This window comes from Notolepis coatsorum (genome assembly GCF_963971535.1).
Source record: "Notolepis coatsorum genome assembly, chromosome: 1".
In the NCBI taxonomy this organism is placed as follows: domain Eukaryota; kingdom Metazoa; phylum Chordata; class Actinopteri; order Aulopiformes; family Paralepididae; genus Notolepis; species Notolepis coatsorum.
The window spans coordinates 180,019,031-180,043,522 of NC_140165.1; the positions used below are offsets into that span (position 1 = coordinate 180,019,031).

Consider the following 24,492-nt stretch of genomic DNA (forward strand, 5'->3'; position numbering starts at 1 on the left):
ACATCGATTCGTTCAGTATTCTCCTCAAAGTGTTTGGCCTGTAAATCTGGTAGGCTCGCACCTCTTCATTCAGTTGACCAAGCTCCTCAGATTTCACTGCATTTGGCAAGGACTTGGCTAAGGTGTTGAATGCAAATTATGTATTGTGTATAGTTCAAATGTAGCAGGTGTAGTGGCTCTGACTCCAGGAGTGGAGAAGAAGGATTTTGAGGCTGTAGCAGGTGTAGTGGCTCTGACTCCAGGAGTGGAGGATTTTGCGGCTGTAGCAGGTGTAGTGGCTCTGACTCCAGGAGTGGAGGAGGATGTTGAGGCTGTAGCAGGTGTAGTGGCTCTGACTCCAGGAGTGGAGGAGGATTTTGAGGCTGTAGCAGGTGTAGTGGCTCTGACTCCAGGAGTGGAGGAGGATGTTGAGGCTGTAGCAGGTGTAGTGGCTCTGACTCCAGGAGTGGAGGATGTTGAGGCTGTAGCAGGTGTAGTGGCTCTGACTCCAGGAGTGGAGGATTTTGAGGCTGTAGCAGGTGTAGTGGCTCTGACTCCAGAGTGGAGGAGGAGGAGGCTGTAGCAGGTGTAGTGGCTCTGACTCCAGGGGTGGAGGATTTTGAGGCTGTAGCAGGTGTAGTGGCTCTGACTCCAGGAGTGGAGGATTTTGAGGCTGTAGCAGGTGTAGTGGCTCTGACTCCAGGAGTGGAGGATTTTGAGGCTGTAGCAGGTGTAGTGGCTCTGACTCCAGGAGGATTTTGAGGCTGTAGCAGGTGTAGTGGCTCTGACTCCAGGAGTGGAGGATGTTGAGGCTGTAGCAGGTGTAGTGGCTCTGACTCCAGGAGGATGTTGAGGCTGTAGCAGGTGTAGTGGCTCTGACTCCAGGAGGATTTTGAGGCTGTAGCAGGTGTAGTGGCTCTGACTCCAGGAGTGGAGGATGTTGAGGCTGTAGCAGGTGTAGTGGCTCTGACTCCAGGAGTGGAGGAGGAGGAGGAGGCTGTAGCAGGTGTAGTGGCTCTGACTCCAGGAGAAGAAGGATTTTGAGGCTGTAGCAGGTGTAGTGGCTCTGACTCCAGGGGTGGAGGATGTTGAGGATGTTGAGGCTGTAGCAGGTGTAGTGGCTCTGACTCCAGGGGTGGAGGATTTTGAGGCTGTAGCAGGTGTAGTGGCTCTGACTCCAGGAGTGGAGGATGTTGAGGCTGTAGCAGGTGTAGTGGCTCTGACTCCAGGAGGATGTTGAGGCTGTAGCAGGTGTAGTGGCTCTGACTCCAGGAGGATGTTGAGGCTGTAGCAGGTGTAGTGGCTCTGACTCCAGGAGGATTTTGAGGCTGTAGCAGGTGTAGTGGCTCTGACTCCAGGAGTGGAGGAGGAGGAGGCTGTAGCAGGTGTAGTGGCTCTGACTCCAGGAGTGGAGGATGTTGAGGCTGTAGCAGGTGTAGTGGCTCTGACTCCAGGAGTGGAGGATTTTGAGGCTGTAGCAGGTGTAGTGGCTCTGACTCCAGGAGTGGAGGATGTTGAGGCTGTAGCAGGTGTAGTGGCTCTGACTCCAGGAGTGGAGGAGGAGGAGGAGGCTGTAGCAGGTGTAGTGGCTCTGACTCCAGGAGTGGAGGAGGATGTTGAGGCTGTAGCAGGTGTAGTGGCTCTGACTCCAGGAGTGGAGGAGGATTTTGAGGCTGTAGCAGGTGTAGTGGCTCTGACTCCAGGAGTGGAGGAGGAGGCTGTAGCAGGTGTAGTGGCTCTGACTCCAGGAGTGGAGGAGGAGGAGGCTGTAGCAGGTGTAGTGGCTCTGACTCCAGGGGTGGAGGATTTTGAGGCTGTAGCAGGTGTAGTGGCTCTGACTCCAGGGGTGGAGGATTTTGAGGCTGTAGCAGGTGTAGTAGCTCTGACTCCAGAGTGGAGGATGTTGAGGCTGTAGCAGGTGTAGTAGCTCTGACTCCAGAGTGGAGGATGTTGAGGCTGTAGCAGGTGTAGTGGCTCTGACTCCAGGAGTGGAGGAGGAGGAGGAGGCTGTAGCAGGTGTAGTGGCTCTGACTCCAGGAGTGGAGGATTTTGAGGCTGTAGCAGGTGTAGTGGCTCTGACTCCAGGAGTGGAGGATGTTGAGGCTGTAGCAGGTGTAGTGGCTCTGACTCCAGGAGTGGAGGATGTTGAGGCTGTAGCAGGTGTAGTGGCTCTGACTCCAGGAGGATGTTGAGGCTGTAGCAGGTGTAGTGGCTCTGACTCCAGGAGGATGTTGAGGCTGTAGCAGGTGTAGTGGCTCTGACTCCAGGAGGATGTTGAGGCTGTAGCAGGTGTAGTGGCTCTGACTCCAGGAGGATTTTGAGGCTGTAGCAGGTGTAGTGGCTCTGACTCCAGGAGTGGAGGAGGAGGAGGCTGTAGCAGGTGTAGTGGCTCTGACTCCAGGAGTGGAGGATTTTGAGGCTGTAGCAGGTGTAGTGGCTCTGACTCCAGAGTGGAGGATTTTGAGGCTGTAGCAGGTGTAGTGGCTCTGACTCCAGGGCCCTCATTCATCAACGTGTTCTACGCACAGATTTGTGCTTACCCTGTGCGTACGATCATTTCTAAGCAAAGAGTGGGATTCATCAATTTCAACTTGAACTTGACTCCGTGCTTACGTCTACGCACAGGTCAGACCATGCGTACCTGGCGCCCAGTGGTAGAATATATTATTACAACAAGGAAATGAGCTTCTGTGCATAATAACACTGGCATGTTCTGTACGAACCGTAGTTCATTATAGTTCATTGTAAAATAGCAACAGTAGTGTAATTATGGTCAAAACCCTATAAATAGCATTTGGAATAATAGATCTTTCTCTCAGAATGAATGCAGCATGGTTTATATAGCGTTATCGGAATATACGGGGTGTAGGCTACTGACTGACTGCGCTCCGCGTAGCTTGATTGATTGATTGATTGAAAAGTTTATTAACAGATTGCAGAATGGGTACAGTACAGTACAGCTCAGTACATACAATTGTTAATTGGGGATGCAGACCAGAGAAAGACTTTCGTCTTGTTTACATCAGGGTCCCCCATTTTCAATTCATCATAAATCATAAAGCTCAACTCGTTATTATTTTGCGCAGACCGCAGAAACACGGGAACGTTTTGATTATATTTAAAAGGCTTTACGTTAAACGAAACAAGTGGAATTTCGAAGCTGTAAGCAGAATACAAGTCATATGAATATAGTGTTCTTCCCCCTTTTTACTGTATAAGAATAGAAAACGCATTGCAATGACACCAGATAGTGGACAGACTATGTATATGATGGGATTCAAGTTCGCGTTTTTGTTGATCATAGGCATGCTGTCAGAGTATGATATCTTAATCAAACATTCTAGAACATTTGTCGTCACAGATCATGTCCTAATAGAACATAGGCTATGGCATGGATCGTGATATTGTGTGGACTGTTATTATTACGGTACCACCCATTGTGACAACAGCCTTGTGAGTCCCGCACACAAACATGATGGAATTCAAGTTCATGTATTGAAAGGCAGGCTACATCATACATGCAGTGAGATTCATTGTTCTTGTATATGCTCTCGTATTATTGTTTATAATATAGGCTACCCAATACTGACATCAAAATAGATTGTAGTATGCCTCTAGAAATCATATGCAGCAGGTAGAAAATTGACGGGAGATCCATCGCGATTTGGAATAAAATTGAGAACTTTAATCCCTGGGTATTAATCAAACAACACGGGAAAAGGCAGTCATATTCCAGCGCGGTATTTATTAGTGTTTGCGCTGCCCAGGCAGCAATGGTTAATAGATATCATATCCGACATCACCGTAAGTGTACACGTCTGTCAGCCTGTCTCATGACACGCTTCCCTCGGCTTAGTCCATTTTTCCACATTTCATGGGTGTATTCCATTACCGTATATGGTTAATCGGGGCGTTTCTGGTATGCAAATACGTGAAAGTGTGCACGAGCCTCGGCGCAGAGCCAAGGTGGGATTCATCATGACAGGTGTGCGTAGAGCCTGCGTACGCACGTGTGATGAATCCCGACTTCCCTGTGCGTACACTGGTTCTACATTCCGTGCTTACGTGTGGAAATAGAACATGTTCTACGCACACATTGATGAATGAGGGCCCAGGAGTGGAGGATTTTGAGGCTGTAGCAGGTGTAGTGGCTCTGACTCCAGGGCCCTCATTCATCAACGTGTTCTACGCACAGATTTGTGCTTACCCTGTGCGTACGATCATTTCTAAGCAAAGAGTGGGATTCATCAATTTCAACTTGAACTTGACTCCGTGCTTACATCTACGCACAGGTCAGACCATGCGTACCTGGCGCCCAGTGGTAGAATATATTATTACAACAAGGAAATGAGCTTCTGTGCATAATAACACTGGCATGTTCTGTACGAACCGTAGTTCATTATAGTTCATTGTAAAATAGCAACAGTAGTGTAATTATGGTCAAAACCCTATAAATAGCATTTGGAATAATAGATCTTTCTCTCAGAATGAATGCAGCATGGTTTATATAGCGTTATCGGAATATACGGGGTGTAGGCTACTGACTGACTGCGCTCCGCGTAGCTTGATTGATTGATTGATTGAAAAGTTTATTAACAGATTGCAGAATGGGTACAGTACAGTACAGCTCAGTACATACAATTGTTAATTGGGGATGCAGACCAGAGAAAGACTTTCGTCTTGTTTACATCAGGGTCCCCCATTTTCAATTCATCATAAAGCTCAACTCGTTATTATTTTGCGCAGACCGCAGAAACACGGGAACGTTTTGATTATATTTAAAAGGCTTTACGTTAAACGAAACAAGTGGAATTTCGAAGCTGTAAGCAGAATACAAGTCATATGAATATAGTGTTCTTCCCCCTTTTTACTGTATAAGAATAGAAAACGCATTGCAATGACACCAGATAGTGGACAGACTATGTATATGATGGGATTCAAGTTCGCGTTTTTGTTGATCATAGGCATGCTGTCAGAGTATGATATCTTAATCAAACATTCTAGAACATTTGTCGTCACAGATCATGTCCTAATAGAACATAGGCTATGGCATGGATCGTGATATTGTGTGGACTGTTATTATTACGGTACCACCCATTGTGACAACAGCCTTGTGAGTCCCGCACACAAACATGATGGAATTCAAGTTCATGTATTGAAAGGCAGGCTACATCATACATGCAGTGAGATTCATTGTTCTTGTATATGCTCTCGTATTATTGTTTATAATATAGGCTACCCAATACTGACATCAAAATAGATTGTAGTATGCCTCTAGAAATCATATGCAGCAGGTAGAAAATTGACGGGAGATCCATCGCGATTTGGAATAAAATTGAGGAGAACTTTAATCCCTGGGTATTAATCAAACAACACGGGAAAAGGCAGTCATATTCCAGCGCGGTATTTATTAGTGTTTGCGCTGCCCAGGCAGCAATGGTTAATAGATATCATATCCGACATCACCGTAAGTGTACACGTCTGTCAGCCTGTCTCATGACACGCTTCCCTCGGCTTAGTCCATTTTTCCACATTTCATGGGTGTATTCCATTACCGTATATGGTTAATCGGGGCGTTTCTGGTATGCAAATACGTGAAAGTGTGCACGAGCCTCGGCGCAGAGCCAAGGTGGGATTCATCATGACAGGTGTGCGTAGAGCCTGCGTACGCACGTGTGATGAATCCCGACTTCCCTGTGCGTACACTGGTTCTACATTCCGTGCTTACGTGTGGAAATAGAACATGTTCTACGCACACATTGATGAATGAGGGCCCAGGAGTGGAGGATTTTGAGGCTGTAGCAGGTGTAGTGGCTCTGACTCCAGAGTGGAGGAGGCATAATGCAGGATATGTGTTTTCTGACAAGCGTTTTCAGTATAGTTCAAATTCAGTATTGTATATAGTTCAAATGATGTATTGTGTATAGTTCAAATTATGTATAGTTCAAATGATGTATTGTGTATAGTTCAAATTCAGTATTATTGTATAGTTCAAATTATGTATCGTCTATAGTTCAAATTAGGCTTGGGCGGTATGACGGTATTACGGTATACCAGGATATTTTGAAATCCCGCCGGTATGATTCTCAATACTGTGACGTCACAGACTGCTATTACACTGACAGAGTTGATTGTAGTGTACAGCATGCGCCAGCAGAGGGTTACGTGGCTATCGTTCTGAGAGCCAACGGTAGTACCTGGCTGGCGCTGGCTAACTAACGTGGCTATTGTTGGGAGCTAACGGTAGTAGCTGGCTGGCGCTGGCTAACTAACGTGGCTATCGTTCTGGGAGCTAACGGTAGTAGCTGGCTGGCGCTGGCTAACTAACATGGCTATCGTTGGGAGCTAACGGTAGTACCTGGCTGGCGCTGGCTAACTAACGTGGCTATCGTTGGGAGCTAACGGTAGTAGCTGGCTAGCGCTGGCTAACTAAATGTGGCTATCGTTGGGAGCTAACGGTAGTAGCTGGCTGGCGCTGGCTAACTAACGTGGCTATCGTTGGGAGCTAACGGTAGTACCTGGCTGGCGCTGGCTAACTAACTTGGCTATCGTTGGGAGCTAACGGTAGTACCTGGCTGGCGCTGGTTAACTAACGTGGCTATCGTTGGGAGCTAACGGTAGTAGCTGGCTGGCGCTGGCTAACTAATGTGGCTATCGTTGGGAGCTAACGGTAGTACCTGGCTGGCGCTGGCTAACTAACTGGCTATCGTTCTGTGATTTGTTTACTTGGTAACACGGGTTGCTAAGGAATTTAGGTTCAAGGTCGAAGAAAGTGCACTTTTAGGTTGAAAGAACGGCCCTAATGTCAACGTGTTTCAATATAAGAGTTATGTATGGTGATAACGAGTATATTGTTAGCTCCGCCCCCCCCCCCCCGCTGATGAGAATGAAAGTCATGATACCGATAAAAAATGATACCGCCCAAGCCTAGTTCAAATGATGTATTGTGTATAGTCCAAATTATGTATCGTCTATAGTTCAAATGATATATTGTGTATAGTTCAAATTATGTATTGTGTATAGTTCAAATTATGTATAGGGAAAATACAGTAAAACAATAGCATTTTAAAACTGTCGTGTAACATTTAGGACAATAGGAGCATGGGGGAGAAATGGGGGACCCTGATGTAAACAAGACGAAAGTCTTTCTCTGGTCTGCATCCCCTTAATAATTGTGTGTATTGACCTGTACTGTATTGTACCCATTCTGCAATCTGTTAATACCATTTTCAATCAATCAAGCACTCGTGTTTTCTGACATGCGTTTCTACTACTGGATCTACTGCCTGTTCATGGTTCATGTATGCTGAAGGTCGGTCAGACCAAGTTTAAAAGAATAAAAGTGATTAAATCTATTACTTTTGTCCTGTAACATTTATATGTTTAAAGAGAATGTAGCGTATACCAGCCTATGATTTATGGTAAAGTCTATTCCCGCGGGGATGCGTCATCTCCGTCAAAACATCTCCTGACTGAACTTTTTTTTCCAGGCAAAGTCATTCTTATTTTAACCTCCACTGTATATCTTTATTTAATAGCGTTAGCTAAAAGGAAAAGACAACACGTATCAGGGTCCGACAGCACTACAATTACATTTTCATATCATAACAACAGGCTGAGACTCACCGGTAGAGCCGTCGTGCCGCCGCTTACCCTTCAATAAGCTTTGTGGTCCGGGCATAAATGTGTCCATAAATCCATTTAGTTAGATCTCATCCAACACTGTCTGAATGTATCTTGCGATTATTATACATTTCCGACGACGAACTATTGGCGCAATCCGGTCTCTCAAGTCGCTGCGTCCTGCCGATTGCTCGCCAATGACTATGCTTGGCGCGGCCGCGGTAGGAAAAAAATTCCCTTTTTCATGATATTTGACGCCTCTGATTGGCTCAATTTAGTTTCAATCTGTATGCATCTACAAATCATATTATACCAGGTTAAAATCTGTCACGACTCCGAATCAAATGACGGAACTCCGAATCAAATTGTCTGAAATGCCTGCCTACCTCGCCTGAGTATTTAAACCCCGCCCGCACGGCTCGGATCGTCCCAGAAAATAAACTACACCATTCCCAATGGAGTGCAATACCAGCTGGAAGGCGTAGGCGGCGGTATTTGCCCTTTTGCGAGCTCAGACCCATTCCCAATGATAACATCAGGCTGGATGGATGAAAATGAATGGATATCGCTAATAAAAGAAATAACGATTAAAACCCGACTATACTCGTGATTGGCGCTGAACAGTCTGCGAGTTAACCCGACTATCATCGGGTCTGGTGTTGAATGAGTTAAAGGTCCCATGTTTTGCTATTCCTTTCACTATTTGGGCATTTCTAATCAAGTACTCTAAAGCAGCATTTTTCCAATTCAAGATTTCAAGCTGTTTTGGGCTGGGCTCCACCCATACTCACAAAGCGCTTTGAGTGACAGTCACCCACAGTCTGCACTGGCAGACAGAGAGAGACATAGAGAGATAGAGAGGGAGACTAATTAATTTTGCCGCAGCGGGGCATAATCCCACGGGACAATGCATTGGTAACTTGTTTCAAATGACAATATATACCCAGTGAATATTATTGCACGGATGGGAATACGCGTAGGAGTGTGCGTGTGCGTGTGCGCTATGATATTTTGCAACAGGTTGACGTGATGCGAGTGCCGACAGAGAGAGAGCAAATAACGAGAGAGGGAGAGAGAGAGAGAGAGAGAGAGAGAGAGAGGGATACGGAGCATTTACACACACACTCCCGACTGCGTGTGTGTTTCCCCACACACACACGCAGTCGGGAGTGTGTGTAAATGCTCCGTATCCCTCTCTCCCTCTCGCTCGCTCATTGTCTGCTCTCTCTCTGTCGGCACTCGCGTCACGTCAACCCGTTTGAGGAAGTGTCAGTATTTCCACTCGCTGTTGTTGAGCGAATTGTTGATTGTGGGCGGTGACTACAACCAGGGGCTGAGATATGCAGATCAGTGCCTTATTCACGTCAGCAAAACAGTCAAATCAGAATGGCTTAGTTCAGTGGGGGAGGATCTTGTGACATGTGAACTGGACTGATGCGCCAAAATGAGAATTAGAGACACAGACCCCATTGATACAACCCCACATTGCTAGAAAACAATGCTAAACACTAGAAATGGCGATTTAAAAGACAGGGGACCTTTAAAGAATTGCGGACGCGCAAGGGTAGCTGTCGCCAATGCCGTCTTACCTTGGGGTAAGCCTGTGTGGTGGGAGGTGACCACCGGGATGGGGATGACTGTGATGGGCATGGAGGGGAGTGGGAGGGGGCGTGGCGGCAGGGCCACGGGGGCAAGGCGACGGTCCTCTGCTCGGGCTACATAGTTGTTGATGTGGATGGAAGGGGAGGCGTAGGCAGTTTCCCTCTGGTCTGTCAGCTGCTCCAGACGCAGCTTCTCCCTCAAATCATTCTCTTCTATGGAAGATACACCATGACATCAGCATAGATGTTACACACACAAAAAATACAGCACTTCTATTGGCTTAAAGGTTACATTGGGTCGATATTGTTCTTTTATTAAAAATAGTAAATTGACCTATCAGTGTCATCCAGCTGAAAGGACAGAGCTGCTTGGTTTGATTGACTCCTATTGCCTTTAAAAACCCATATTAGACTAACCGTACCTGTTACTGCATTGTCAGCTGACATCATATGAATAGAACACTACATTTGTATAAAAAATTACAACTATATTACAAAAAAAGTGCCTTTAGCACTCTGCTTTTTGGATTTGGGAGAGTTGTTCATAAATAACAAGTATCTTAAAAAAAAGTCTTAGAATATAGGAATGACATGTTTGGATTTTGAAAATTGCTGTAGTTCCCCTTTAAACATTCACAGGACAAAAATTAACACACAAACTAGTCCCAGGAAATGGACAAAACAGACAACATCATTAGCCAAGGCAGCAGTAACTGCTACTAACGAGGCCCTAACTCATTCTGCGCCATTCACGTATATATATACACGTGTTTGCTCGCCAACCGTTGAACGGCAATCACTGATTTGGTCAGTTTAAATTTTTTTCCGATTTTAATAATCTATGCAGTAGGGCTGGGCGATAAAACGATAACGATAACTATCGCGATAAATGATTTCCTCGAAATAAACATGAAACGTGGTCGCAAAGTTTCGATATATCGATTTTCCAAGCTTGGATATGAGCACGTACGCACTAACAACCAATCAGTGAAGGAGATGGCCGACAGCGGAAGGAGACATAGAGAGGTATGACTCAAGTAGTAAACAAGGCTGGCTAGGATAATTAGCTTGCACGGCGCTATTTTATAGTTTACCTGCCGAGTTGGTGTGTTTTGAATTCTGAGGGTAACGGTTATTGTTACAAAGGGTCAGATTAAACCGAATATATATATTTATTACTTGAGATATATTGTATAGTATTTGTATATCGTCTGATATCCCTTGTATATTCTTTGTACATATACACGGAATATCCCTTTACAGGACAGACCATAATATTCGTTCTCCTATTGGAAGCGATCCCCTAGGCGCCACGGCCATACCCCCCAATGTCTAGTTCAAAGTCACCGCTGAGACATGCCTGGACATGACCGGCTCTGCGCAAGAATACGAGACAGAAATAAGGCTGGTACTAGTTTGTTCACCTAACGTATAAATACGGCGCAGGTGAATACAGAAGTATGTTACTCTAATAAGTTGAAGCCTTACACCACGATACAACGTGCTGTGAAGTGGGCCCGTTTTGCCCCAAAATAGAGCCTTGAGACCGCGTGCGAATTGATAGCTGAAGTGTCAGAGTTTAACGCTGTATCGTCGAGTTCGACCTATTCTATTATTTAAGTAATAGTCTATTATGTATAGTGTATCGTGCGGCTACCGTTCTACAGTGACCAGCATTACCAACGCTTCCTCGTACCGAGCTAGTGTGCTTATCCAGGCTGGGCGGCTTAACCTGGTGCCGTCATCCGAGGAGCCCTAGACGAGAACCGTGTGGATATGTACACTCCAGGGTTCGAAATTAACGGGGGCTTGGGGCAAAATGCCCTCGAAAATTGACCAAATGCCCTCGAAAATCAGTTAAGGGGGGCAAAAAAAGCCCCCGACAGTTTACTAATTATATATATAATTATATATATGCTCTACAGTGCAAGCATTTCCCTCGTATTGCCCCTAATAATATGTGTGTGTGCAAACCGGAAAAATCATTTACTTGCAGTGTGCGAGACAGACGAGTGATTGTGAAGATTACAAAACAGCTCCGCTGTTAATAGTTCAGATTGAAACTGGACTGAAATTCAGTTTTTGGGTGGAATGTTTGTTCCAAGGAGGAGGGAGGCGGGGCCCGCTGCGTGTTACAGGCACTTGAGGTGCTGCGAACACAGAGAGAGCGCTCTGCTCTCATCAAGCATTACACTGCTATCTTAACGTTAGCAAGCTAAGCATCTGCATAGCGCGACCTGTGTAACGTTAAGTAACTTGTGTTCGGCGGGGAAAGACCATTCCATTTGTAACACAACTCCAAAAGAATAACATCCAAATCCGATCCCGATGCGCATTTCCTTCATTCCACAGCGCTGAGCGTGCAACGTATTTCATTGATCGATCTGGCCAGAGCCTATACTCACAAACGTTGCGTGTGTGGGGTTTTTCATCAATTTGAAACAAGCCTCTTGACTGTTGGAATTAGGGATGTTAAAAATAAAATATCTAATAATATTATTCAATATTAGACATTCATTGATCCAGAGGCAACCGGTTATTATATCAAGACAACAACACAACTTGCCCTCACTCAGGGACAATAATATTTAATCTATTTAGATAGAGTATGTATGTATTATTTACAGATAATTTAAGGTACCTCAAAACATGAAACCAAGCCATGATGTCACACATCGTGTGCGTGTGTTACTTGAACAATTGTCACTGTGCTCCTAAATTTCTGTGTGCTCCTAAATTTGTATTTAGATTTTATTTATTAACATTTTATTTAGGAGCACATGTGCTCCTTGGGAAAAAGGTTAGCGTAGAGCCCTATATATGGAGACATTAACATTACGTTATCAAACATAGGGACGAAGACTGTAAAAAAAAGTGTCAAGAATGTTTTATAATCTTTGTTAATTTTCATTATAAAAATGTTGTGCCCCCGAAATACAAAAAAAGCCCCCGAAAAGCAATTAAGGGGGGCAAAAAAAGCCCCTGAATTTTTTTTTTAATTTCTAACCCTGGTACACTCAGTGGTTCCCAAAGTCGGGGTCGCGACCCAAAGGTGGGCCGCGAGCAGCCACGGATGGGCCGCGAGATGATAAAAAAAAAAAAAAAAAAAATTATTTTTTATTTTTTTATTTAAAAAGAATTTGTCAGGCCACTGAACTTAGAAGCAGGCCAGGACAGTGTTTCTAGTTGTATTCTAAAATTATTTTCTATTGTATTCTAAAATGTGACTATATGGTTTTATATTAACTTAATAAATAAACAAAAACGAAAAATCTACTTATTTCAACGAACATTTCAAACTAAATAACAGATTATGCACATAAAACACTGAAAACAACCGAAGCAACAATAGTATTTTAATGAGGCTATTATTATTATCATTATTATTTTGCAACAAGTTAGCCCTCTCATAAATAGCACATATAAATGAATAACTAACTTGAACTAACTTAATAGGATTGAAGTGATATTTGGCTTAAAAAAATCGGTCGACTGGCAAAAAAAAAAAAAAAAAAAAAGCCAGACGATGTGCATTGGGCCGCGGCTCTCTGACGCCTTATTTTCTGGGCCCCGGCCTGAAAAGTTTGGGAACCCCTGCACTAGATAACCTACACCGGCGACTACAGAGCCCTTTTCGGCTGGATTATTGCTTTGGTCCTGTGGCTGTGGGAGCGGAGGAGAATCGTCTACACCCACTACTGTGTGGGATTTACCCGTGAGGAACATCACTCGAGCCCGTCTCTAGGAGAGGCTGGCTGGCTTTCACCTATGCTGCACGCATACTTGGATTATAGCTGCTGCTTTCGTCTGCCGATCAAGGGAGTAATGTACTGCCTCCCGTAGCTGGAGCTTATTGATTCCCCGTTGATCCAGAGTTTGCATTCGGACATTCCTCCCCCCTGCTGGCCTACAACCGGAGGGACCCTACTAGTATCTCCCGCTGCCCTACTAGTGTACCATAGATATAATTCCTATGATACAGGTGGTATTCATTATCTCCTGCGTAATATTCTAATGGACTTACACTCTTGACCTATTCATGCACATTCTTCGCCTTACAAGCGCGACTCTAAGTAAAGTAATGTAATATACTATTATTGCTGCTAATAAATATTATTCTAACCAAGATTTGTGTGGAACCGTGTCATTGTGGAGGTGTTCATCTCATATACCTGTGTACTGTATGGCCAGTAGTAATGTACATAAGACAGTAGTGGTTTAATGATACCATACTTATTTAATACAGTCAGGGAATTGTACCCCTCAGTTACAGTTATAGTAGTGTGGGGTATACGGTGGACGTCGTTGCAATGTATTGGGGCGGAACAGAGTATTTTATGGTCATATTTAGTACATTGTCATGGGATACACCGCTTGGAAACAAGGCTGGCTAGGATAATTAGCTTGCACGGCGCTATTTTATAGTTTACCTGCCGAGTTGGTGTGTGTTTTGAATTCTGAGGGTAACGGTTATAGTAGTGTGGGCAGGGAGCGAAATTAACTTTTTGACTCACCGGCCAGTGGCGGGTAGATGGGAAGAATCTACCCGCCAAGCATATTTCTTACCCGCCAACCTTTTTTTGATAACATTTTTTTTTATTATTATTTTATATAATTTTTTTTTTAATAAAATATATATATTATATAATCATACTTGTGATTGTGTTATCTGCGAGACATCGCCACCTCGCTGTCTGCAAACAGCTCCACTGTCTGTGTGTATACTCGAGTGGCCTCCAGCTCCAGCAAGGATTCTCCGGGGGTGCAGCTGGACCCTAAACGCTACATTCAGCATGCAAAAGAATTCTCCGGCGCTGCACCTGGACCCTAGTCAGCAGCCCTCACTCATGCGATGTAAACCAGGGACTCGAATACGCATGTTGTTGTTGTAGCCACATTGATGCCAGGAGCTTTCTGTAGCTACTGCTGGATGGCGTTGGGACAACGCCTCAGTGAACTATTTAGTTTACTGCGACATTTCGTAGTGACTAGTTACCTAGCCAACGGAGGTATTATGCACTGGACTATTGCTGATGGATTTGTTGATGTCGGGAGCTATCCGTAGCTAGCCAGCTGGATAACGTTACACAATGCCTCAAAGTCATGTATTAAACTAAGTGAATAGTTGACTGGGTCATTTTGTAACGGTAGCTAACGTTATCTCACGAAGGTCCCACACTGACTAGACTAACGTCACGGTGAGGCAATAGCCTCTGTTTACATGCAACAGGTGAGGATGGGGTAGCAGCAGCAGCAGCAGTGCGCGGTGCGCGCTTCATGTGTGCTGAGACAGCGAGTGAGAACTCCGCTAAAGAATTGGATCATGATTTTCGATTTTCACATGACTATTTGATTGAGCGCCACACGGCGCTCAGACGTCTCAGTGGGAGGCGCCAAACGTAAAAACTGAGCGCAAATGGCGGGTGGCGCTCTCTAGTTTCGGTCCCTGAGTGTGGGGTATACAGTGGACGTCGTTGCAATGTATTGGGGCGGAACAGAGTATTTTATGGTCATATTTAGTACATTGTCATGGGATACACCGCTTGGAAACAAGGCTGGCTAGGATAATTAGCTTGCACGGCGCTATTTTATAGTTTACGTGCCAAGTGGATGTGTGGCGTGAATTCTGAGGGTAACGGTTAGAGTAGTGTGGGGTATACGGTGGACGTCGTTGCAATGTATTGGGGCGGAACAGAGTATTTTAGGGTCATATTTAGTACATTGTCTCATGGGATACACCGCTTGCTCTAGCTAACTGCTAACGTGCGCGGACTGATGACGACATCAACTCGAGACATTCGCAGCAGCAAAACAAGTCTATTAATAGCCCGTCCATCGGCGCCGGGCATAAGAAGTTAACTTGACAGACATTATATCGACGATAATTATCGATATTGAGTTATATGAAAATAATTTTATAATTTTATCGCGATAACGTTTTTGGCCATATCGCCCAGCCCTACTATGCAGTGTCACAGACCTCTATGTTACCGTTGAAAGCCGGTAACAGCTGAAAGCCCACCCTTTGAAACCCTGTTCCAGACAGTGTGTCACATCTAATGTCGTCCGGGTGGAGAATTTTGGAACGTGTCCAGGACATGTTCCAATCTGGTCGGATGAACCGCTAGACTTGCCTGGGCCAAAATTGCATGTGTTGTGCCAGATTATGTCGGGGACTATCTGACGTCAATTCCACCTTGATCCTACAATGATTTTATATCGATCCAGCCGATCAACGTATGTAGTATTCAAAACGAATGCCGTTGCTGGCGATCAGAGCATCAAAAAACGACCCCCCCCCCCCCCCCCCTTGATGCATTCATGATGAAACACAATACCTATTATATACCTTTGATTTGTAAACAGTAGCGTGTCCAGGCGAGCAACGCGAACGCATTTAGCAAAATTCACATATCGCTCCATAACGCAGTTTCTAGGAATTAGCCAGGATCACTCTGAAACTATACAATATTCATGACGGGATACACGCGAACGTATACGTGAAAAAATTTATTCTTTTTACATGTTGGACGAGGGATAGTTACTGTCAAATGAGCCATAGTATTGTCTCCATAGCTATAATATAGAATATAGATATAGCCGTGCAAACACAGCGACGCACAGTGAAAATGCCTATCTTTTAGAGTGGCCCAGTGAGAACAGGATAAGGATAATAGCGGGCAGTGAATGAGTTAATGGAGCGAAGCACGACCCAAGGCCTCACTCCTGCCTTGACCAAATGACATCATTCCCTACATGTCGAGCACCAAAATATGAACCAGGAAACATCTCGGAAAGAGTTACCAAGATCAGATGTTGTCCCTGCTCCTGACAATCTACTACAAGTTCCTCGGACAAACATTACATTAAGCTTTTAGTCATTTAGCTGACACTTTATCCAAAGCGACTTACAAGTTCTGTACAACAAGTCAGCAGGAAGGGTAAGACTTTGGCAGCTAAGTAAACATTTTCGTCAAACAGTTGTGAACTTGAGTGCTACAGTCTTGAGTGCATTGTAGTATAGAAATATTAGCATAGTAGGTACCGTACTTTTCGGACTATAAGCCGCGGCTTTTTCCCCCATTTTTCGACCCTGCAGCTTATATAACGGTGCGGCTTATATGTGGACAAAACCCGAAAATCGAAATATTGCTTTTTTTACTGCATTGAAATGTTATTTATCTGTTCCCTTATTTACTTAATACAACTTGTAAATGAGTTAATTCTTGTTATTTGTCCGACAGTATTGTGTCCCAATGGGAGTCATTCTCTGTAGAGGTGGGAGTCACTCTGTAGAGGTGGGAACTTAAAGCTCAATATAAGAACGGCCATGCACCACCACCCACAGAATCGAGAAAAAGCAATCAATCTGTCAATCCTTTCCGTGTCCGGGCCGGGTGAGGTTTCCCGTGTTGAGTCAAATTAAGCTGCAGGCTCCACCCCTTACATATGGTAATTAAACATTAAAACACATGCGGCTTATAGTCCAGTGCGGCTTATATATATATATGTACACCAGCGTTTCCGTTAGCCGGTAATTACCGGTATTTGACCTGCAAAATCTGTTGAAGTCCGACATATTTAATCTCTCCGGTCATAATGTCCGGTGAAAATAATTCCCTCTAAGCACAATTAGATTATTTGAATTGTATTAAAATAGACAAAAATTAAATAGCCTATGCGATGAACGAAACAATCATTACATTTGTTTCATCGTTTCAGCCGGTCTAATAATGACACCGCTGTGTCAGCGCGAGCTTGCTGCTCCTAGATTTGTGAGAAGCATCCATCTGCAGCCCCACAGAATGCAGTACTCCAATCCAGCCATTGGCAATTCAGCTGTTGGGTGAGCGGCGCTGCTGAGCCCAGACCGGACCGGACCTAAAAACACCGCTGCTCTGTCGGTCTGCAGCTCCATGCTTCACGTAAATCTAACAACAGCCAGCTCGCGCTGACACAGCGGTGTCATTATTAGACCGGCTGCTTGGTGAAGCAACGATGAAACAAATGTAATGATTGTTTCGTTCATCGCATAGGCTATTTAATTTTAGTCTATTTTAATACAATTCAAATAATCAAATTGTGCTTAGAGGGAATTATTTTCACAGGACATTATGACCAGCACCAAGTCGTTGGGAGGTGGAGTCATCACGCAAACCCACGATAATGTTGCCGTCTCTCTCTGCCAAATTTCTCAGTTCTTCGCTTGATATAATTAATACAAATGTCCAATATAACGGAATTCGTTAGCTCATAAAAATGTGATTATAACAGACTGCTGTTTAATGTCGGGCAGACTGCCCACCGACACCTCAAGTCGGCAGCAGCACGAAGTCTCGAGGGACTTATTTTATTTGGAATATATTAATGACTGTATTCGCAAAAGTAGCCTAGTTTTAAGTTAAAATATTATAAATGCCTTGATGATGTCATTCTTTATATAGGCCTATCAATTGTTTTTAAGCTCAATAAACTCTGACCGGAATTTATCCCATTTGTCCGGTAGATTGAAATCTACCGGACACTCAGACCTGCAAAATAAAATTCTAACGGAAACCCTGATGTACACATCATTCAATTTAGCTGCTGCGGCTTATAGTCAGGTGCGGCTTATAGTGCGAAAAGTACGGTAGTAATATAGGCAAGGACGATTAGGCTACTTAGTAGAGAAGTGCATGATAGTAAAATACAGTACGAAGGTTAGTATATTTTATTTTTATTTCCCCCCCCATATCATTTCATTTCAGATATTGAAGAACCATGTAAGGTTGGTTTTAACTAGTTTTCAGATGAACAATGATTTCAAACCTAATTGAAGACATTCACATTCAACAGTAGATGTTTATTATTTTTGGGTGATTTTAAAACTAACATGGCCTATATGGTTCTTCATCAGAAGGGTTACATTTGGGAAACATTAGGGAGGGAGATATGGGTTGGTGTAACGTTGCAGTGTTAATGCTGTAGGACGTGTTCCCTGGGGTTAGGGTTACTGCTCTGTTGTAAAGAACTGAAATGGAAATCCACCCCCCATGAAACTGCCTCGCCAACGGCAGACTTTATCCATGCCTTGGTGCATTCTCTGATGAGCCATAATTATGCAACCCCAGCTTTTTGAAGATAAAACTAATTCAATCATTTGTTTGGGGCCACTGAACAACAAATCCATTTTCCACCAATAAAAGATCCAACATGCTTCTGCCAAAAAATCAAGTGGCTTTGCTTTCATTTATGTATTTTAGTACCCGTTTTAGCATGGTATCACCCAGATATCTAACCTCAATATAATTTTAGTCTGGTATCACCCAGATATCCAACCTCTTTATCCCCAAGGAAATGTGATTTCAGAAAATTACTGACCAGTGATCCCATTTAAAATGTAACTATTTATGTCCATACGTTTCTGGAAGCCACTTACAGTAGCAGCAATTGATTGAAACAGTTTGGTACATTTTGACAATAAAACACCTCAAAATGTTTCCCTTATATGCAAGTTGCAACGTGACTGGGCAGACCCAAGTTGGCATGTGCAGATTTAGTGAGGCTGGTGTGCAAGCTGCTGAGCGGTTCAGATCCAGGCTGCTGTGAAAATGCTGCCTAGCTGCTGAGCGGTTCAGGTCCAGGCTGCGGTGAAAACGATGCCTAGCTCCTGAGCGGTTCAGGTCCAGGCTGGCTGCTAATATATATAAAGGGAAAAGGGGTTGGTGTTTTGTCACTGGCATGTGAAGCTCTAGTCTAATACCAGGCAGAATCCACTGTCCAAGTTCTGTTTTGTGGCTGGAAAAGAAAAGGAATCAATTCTTCCTGTAAATGGCAAGTTCTGCGCAATAATTAATTACACAAACAAAGCCTCTTAGTGGAGAGCCTAGGGGACCATTCCTTGTAGGAGTTCTGGGAAAAGGTCCTTTCAGTTTCCTATCAAATAGTTATAATTACTAGGTTGGCTTCAAGGGCATTACTCGTGGCATGCATTGTGCAGTAGAAAAAGGGTGGGAGATTCACATTTAGGGAGTACATGTACATTGCATGCAATAACGTTTTGGATGTGGAATTGTTTGGGTGCACCGATACCAATACTGGCATGAGATACCAGGCCAATACCAGGCTAAAACAGGCTGTTTCCCCAATAATACAAATCTGATGTCAACAGCCATGTACAATATGTTGGAAACCAAAGCAAAGAGGCTTCATCTTATTCATTTTGGGCACAGAAACAAGTTACATCATTCAAATATATTTGTCCAGTAACTCCAAATGAATGGTCTACATCTATACTGTTCAGTAAAAGTAATGGATCAAATCAGTGCTGGGGAAGATACTAACAAATACTAATAGAAACTAACAGCTTAGGAATCTGAACTGGTTGACAACTTTGACAGCTTCAGAGGCATCACGTCAAACGACTGATCGTCCATTTAACATACTGCTGTGTCAGAGCCCTGGGGATGAAGACAACACCTGATGCCTGTGGAACCCTCTCTGTACCATCTAATCATGTGACAACAAAGCCATTGGATGAAATACACTGGAGACAAAGTGTGCATGTCTTTCAGCCAAAGGAGAGAGGGGGGGCGTGGGTGATAGACTCCCTGGTTTCCAGTAACCTTCATTCTACCAATTAAATCCTGTAAGTAGGGATGCACCGATCCGACTTTTTCAGTCCCGATACCTGGCTTTGGGTATCGGCCGATACAGAGTACCGATCTGATTCAATTAAATCTAAACCTAACTAACCTTACTGTCATGCACATGTCCTAATAAATTAACCTACACTGTAACACTCAACACTTTGATGAACATTGTTACTCAGCTGATAGACTTGTACCCTTCCTGATGACTTGTCGTACAGAACCTGTAAGTCGCTTTGGATAAAAGCTAAACGACTAAATGTAAATACCCATTGTTCAATTAATAAACGGTATGCCTCACTGTGTGGAAGAGACTGGGATCATTCTTTTGTGCAAGGCAACATCAGGCTTGACTTAAAACATTACTTTCCTAACTTAGTGAAACTAAATGTAACAAATTAACACAGATATAAATGTACTGAATTGTTATTTCTTAGTATATATATATATATATATATATATATATATATATATATATATATATATATATATAAATCAGTTTCGGCGCATCCCTACCTGTAAGACACTCGCCAACCAAACCCCCCTTCCCACTGCATTCCATGTGCTGCGATGCTGGGGCATCCAGTTGCCATGGCAATCGTGATGTTAGAGCCATGAGGAGACAAGGAGCTTTGACATCGATATGGGGTGGAGCAGGAGCCATTTCAGCATTTCACAGAAGGCTTCCAGATTCAATTAACCGGCAAACTCAACTTGATCTGGGGGAGCTCGTCAAGGACCATGAAAAAACTATACTATAGCGCTGGAGGTCAATTTAAGTAGTTATAACAACGGGATAAAAGTACCGCAGCGCAGAGCATGGAGCGGGAGGGAGGTCAGGTCGTAAACTCAAACTTCATAACACAGCTGGCCGTCTTCCATAAGGACAGGGATGGGACATAACAGAGGCACTAGCAGCCATGGAAATGTGTCTTCCACAGGCGCCAGTGGGGTAACAACTCTCTCCAGCCTGCAGGCTGGAATGTGAGACCACCACCACAAAGGCTAAATCAGTGTCTCCAATACAAAGCAGATGGTCATCTGCATTATGAAATGTTCTCCAATATGCGTCACAGAAAGCCCTCCCGCTTAGAGGGCTGATGACAAACTGTCTGGAGCCAGTATACCTGCCACGCAGGCTTCGGTTTAGATACTTGCAGTGTTGGGGAAGCTCTGAAAGCAGTTTTGGAAGCTACCAATTACTTCACACTGGAAGAAGTTGAACTACAGCAAAGCTACGCTCAGAAATATAGTTTGGTTAGCTAAAGTTACTTGGAAAAAGTAGTTCAAGGGCTGTACCAAATGTAATTATTTTTTTAATGTTTTACAATCGAAGCTTCTATTGAAGTTGGAAAGTGATGGTGACGTCTTGATGGAGCGCCAAGCGGATGCAGATAGGCTGCATCATTTATGATAAATCTTTTATTTAAATATACTATAATAGTATAATACTATAATATTAGTGTAGCCTAATCTTTATCTGCAATTGTGAAGAAAACCCCCATTGGTTTAAACAGAATAAATACACATAAAAAAAAAAGTTAAATCAAATATATATATATTTTTTTTATAAAGAAAATCGAATGTTGATTTAGAATTCGAATGTCAACGTTATGAACGAAGCTTCGAAGCTTCGAACTATTCGGTACAGCCCAAGTTAATTTTGAAGAAATAAATGTGCAATACAATACACAATCATAAAACAAAATGAAGTGACATAATCTAATTATTATTTCTTTTTTTAAACCAATCATTTGAAAATACTGTGCATAGTGTACTCCTCACTTAAATAGCTGCTTGAATGTAAACATAATGCAAATCTTGAAATGGCAAATTTTCTTACAGTTTAGTAGGGGTATAACGATCCATCGATTTGGATCCATGTATCGATTGAATGATCAGTGATCCCAGTGTTTCCCCTAGGATTTTTTTCAGGGGGGGTAGGCCCCCAAAACTACTAGTGTTTTCACGGGGCGCACGTGTCACGGATACATGGTGTCAACAGTGTCGTCATCAGTGGTGCGTTATTGAAATCATCTGGGGTTGCACGTGCGCGCGCTCCCGCGAATGCGCATTTAATGTCCCCTCGCTTGAGCACAGACTAAAGACAGTGCCTAATTGCCTCTACGAATGGAATGTAACACATGTCATTCACAACAAGTTAGGTGTGAATGTATCTGAGAACGTATTTAACACACCTGACGACCGGCGCTATTGATATGCAAATAGCGAGTACTTATCTGGGGTTGCACTCTGTGCAACCCCGTCCCATGAAGAACGCGTGCCTGGTCGTCATAGACGCGCGCAGTAAGGCGGTTGTTAGTATCGGTGCATTTGTCTACACTGAGCTGAAATGAACTATTGCACATAAATTAGGTAAATAAATATTAATATTTATTTACAACACATAAATTAACTTATTTACAATTATACATACAGTAGTGACAACACATATGAACTATTTACAATACAGGGAGGCACATACAACACTCATAACTATTTACAAACAGTGTCAGAGCGAGCAAACTCAAGTTGTTCGGAAATTCTGAGGGCTCACAGGGCTGTACGCTAAGCTTTTTCACTAGGGGCACACTTGCCCCTACATTAGAAATTTAGGGGCAAAAAATATGTTTTAGGGGCACATTTTTAAATAACAATTTTACCATTATAGTGCAAAAAAATATGTTCCTCCTGCCTCATTACCGTGGTCCTTTTATTTAACATTTAAGTGCTTTTGTTGTCAGGTTTGTATCTTTTATAATGAACCAACTAGGGCTGGGCGATATGGCCTAAATATGATATCACGATATTTTCTGACCTTTCGGCGATACACGATACACATCACGATGTTTTTCTTTTTTACCCCAAACAATTCATTATGAGGCTTACCAAGACAGTATTTGAGTTTGCAAGCTAACATTAAAGACAAAATAAAATACCCATGCATTTAGCATTTTTATATTATATATTAGATTTAGATTATTGGATTATTAGATTATATATTGCATATATTTAGCAATGAGATATTATATGATTTAGATATGAAATATGATGAATTGAAAATGGGGGACCCTGATGTAAACAAGACAAAAGTCTTTCTCTGGTCTGCATCCCCTTAACAATTGTATGTATTGAGCTGTACTGTACCCATTCTGCAATATGTTAATAAAGTTTTAAATCAATCAATCAATCAATCAATCAATCAATAGCATTTTAGCATTTTTATGAAACTACTGTATATTTGTATGTCTCTAAATGTTTTGATGAATTGAAAATAGAGGACCCTTATGTAAAAAAGCTGAAAGTCTTTTTCTGGTCTTCATCCTCCTGTACTGTATTGTACCCATTATGCAATCTGTTAATAAAGTTTTCATTCATTCATTCTGACGGAAAACAGAATAATTTTGATTGACAGTCAAGTCTGCCAATTACGTCACACCGCTTGCACCCGCCCTGCTGTTCTTAGCACCAATCGGCAAGCGCTATTCGTTTTTGACTTCCTGAATGCCCTGTGTGCTGACAACAACAAAGCTACTAACATTAGCTCCCCGCGTATGGAAGCAAATGAGTGCCATAAGTATTTGAATTTAATCAGACACCGCATTTATAGCATTGAAAATAATTACTTTGAAAACATGTATAATAACTTTGAAAACATGTATCTGAATTTTTTCAGACACCGCATTTATAGTTCCAGACACCGCATTTATAGTTTCAGACACCGAATTTATAGCATTGCAAATAAATACTTTGAAAATCATGTATCTGAATTTTTTTGCTCAGAGTTTACCAAAAATGCAGTGTTAATAAAAAAATTCGAATGCATAATAAAATTCAATGTAAAAATGCAGTGTTCATTAAAAAATTCGATGCATAATTGCGGTGTATATAATTCGATGTCAAAAATTGCGGTGTGTGGATTTCGACGTAAAAAAACCAACATCCGGGTTACCCAGACAGGATAAAGCAATCGAGCTGGATGTGATCGAACTGACTTCTGGCCTATCACTGCACGGCTTTGTCAGTCATGTGATCACAACAACCCAGGAAGCCGGGCTCCGGTAATAGTCAGTTAGTTCTGTGTTCCGTGTTGCAATAAACGTTCAACGATGTCAACAAAACGGTATCTTATTACCGCTTTCCTCCCGACGACAAAGAGAAGAGAAGGTGGCTGAAGCCTGAAGTTGATACAGTAAGTTTGATCTCAATGATAAACAATAATTAACAGGTAGGCTAACGGCAGGCACCACTACGAATTGAAAATGGGGGACCCTGATGTAAACAAGACGAAAGTCTTTCTCTGGTCTGCATCCCCTTAACAATTGTGTGTATTGAGCCGTACTGTACTGTACCCATTCTGCAATCTGTTAATAAACTTTTCAATCAATCAATCAATTAGGTACTACTACTAGTTAGCTAGAATCTAAATCGAAAATCAAGAATCCAAATCAAAAGTCTTATATAAGGTTATGAGATGAACATGTATGTTATGTAGGTTATGAAATGAATATGTATGTAATATGTAATAAAAACGCAGCTCAACGCATACATTTGATCTAGAACCCCGTTTGTTGTCCCCTAACTGTTATACGAAGATGGCCGGCGGTCTCGTGACGACCAGAATACAAAACATTACCTGTTGTTATTGTTAAGTCGCTATC

At 43.0% G+C, this 24,492-nt stretch overlaps 1 protein-coding gene across 1 annotated transcript in view; it reads right to left on the bottom strand.

The window, feature by feature from the left end:
* mnta (MAX network transcriptional repressor a) overlaps positions 1 to 24,492 on the bottom strand; it is a 119,672-nt gene that overhangs the window by 61,252 nt on the left and 33,928 nt on the right. The window contains exon 2 of the mRNA XM_084335802.1: positions 9,192 to 9,416. Coding sequence (XP_084191928.1) covers positions 9,192 to 9,416 — 225 coding nt within the window. The remainder of the gene's footprint in view (positions 1 to 9,191; positions 9,417 to 24,492) is intronic.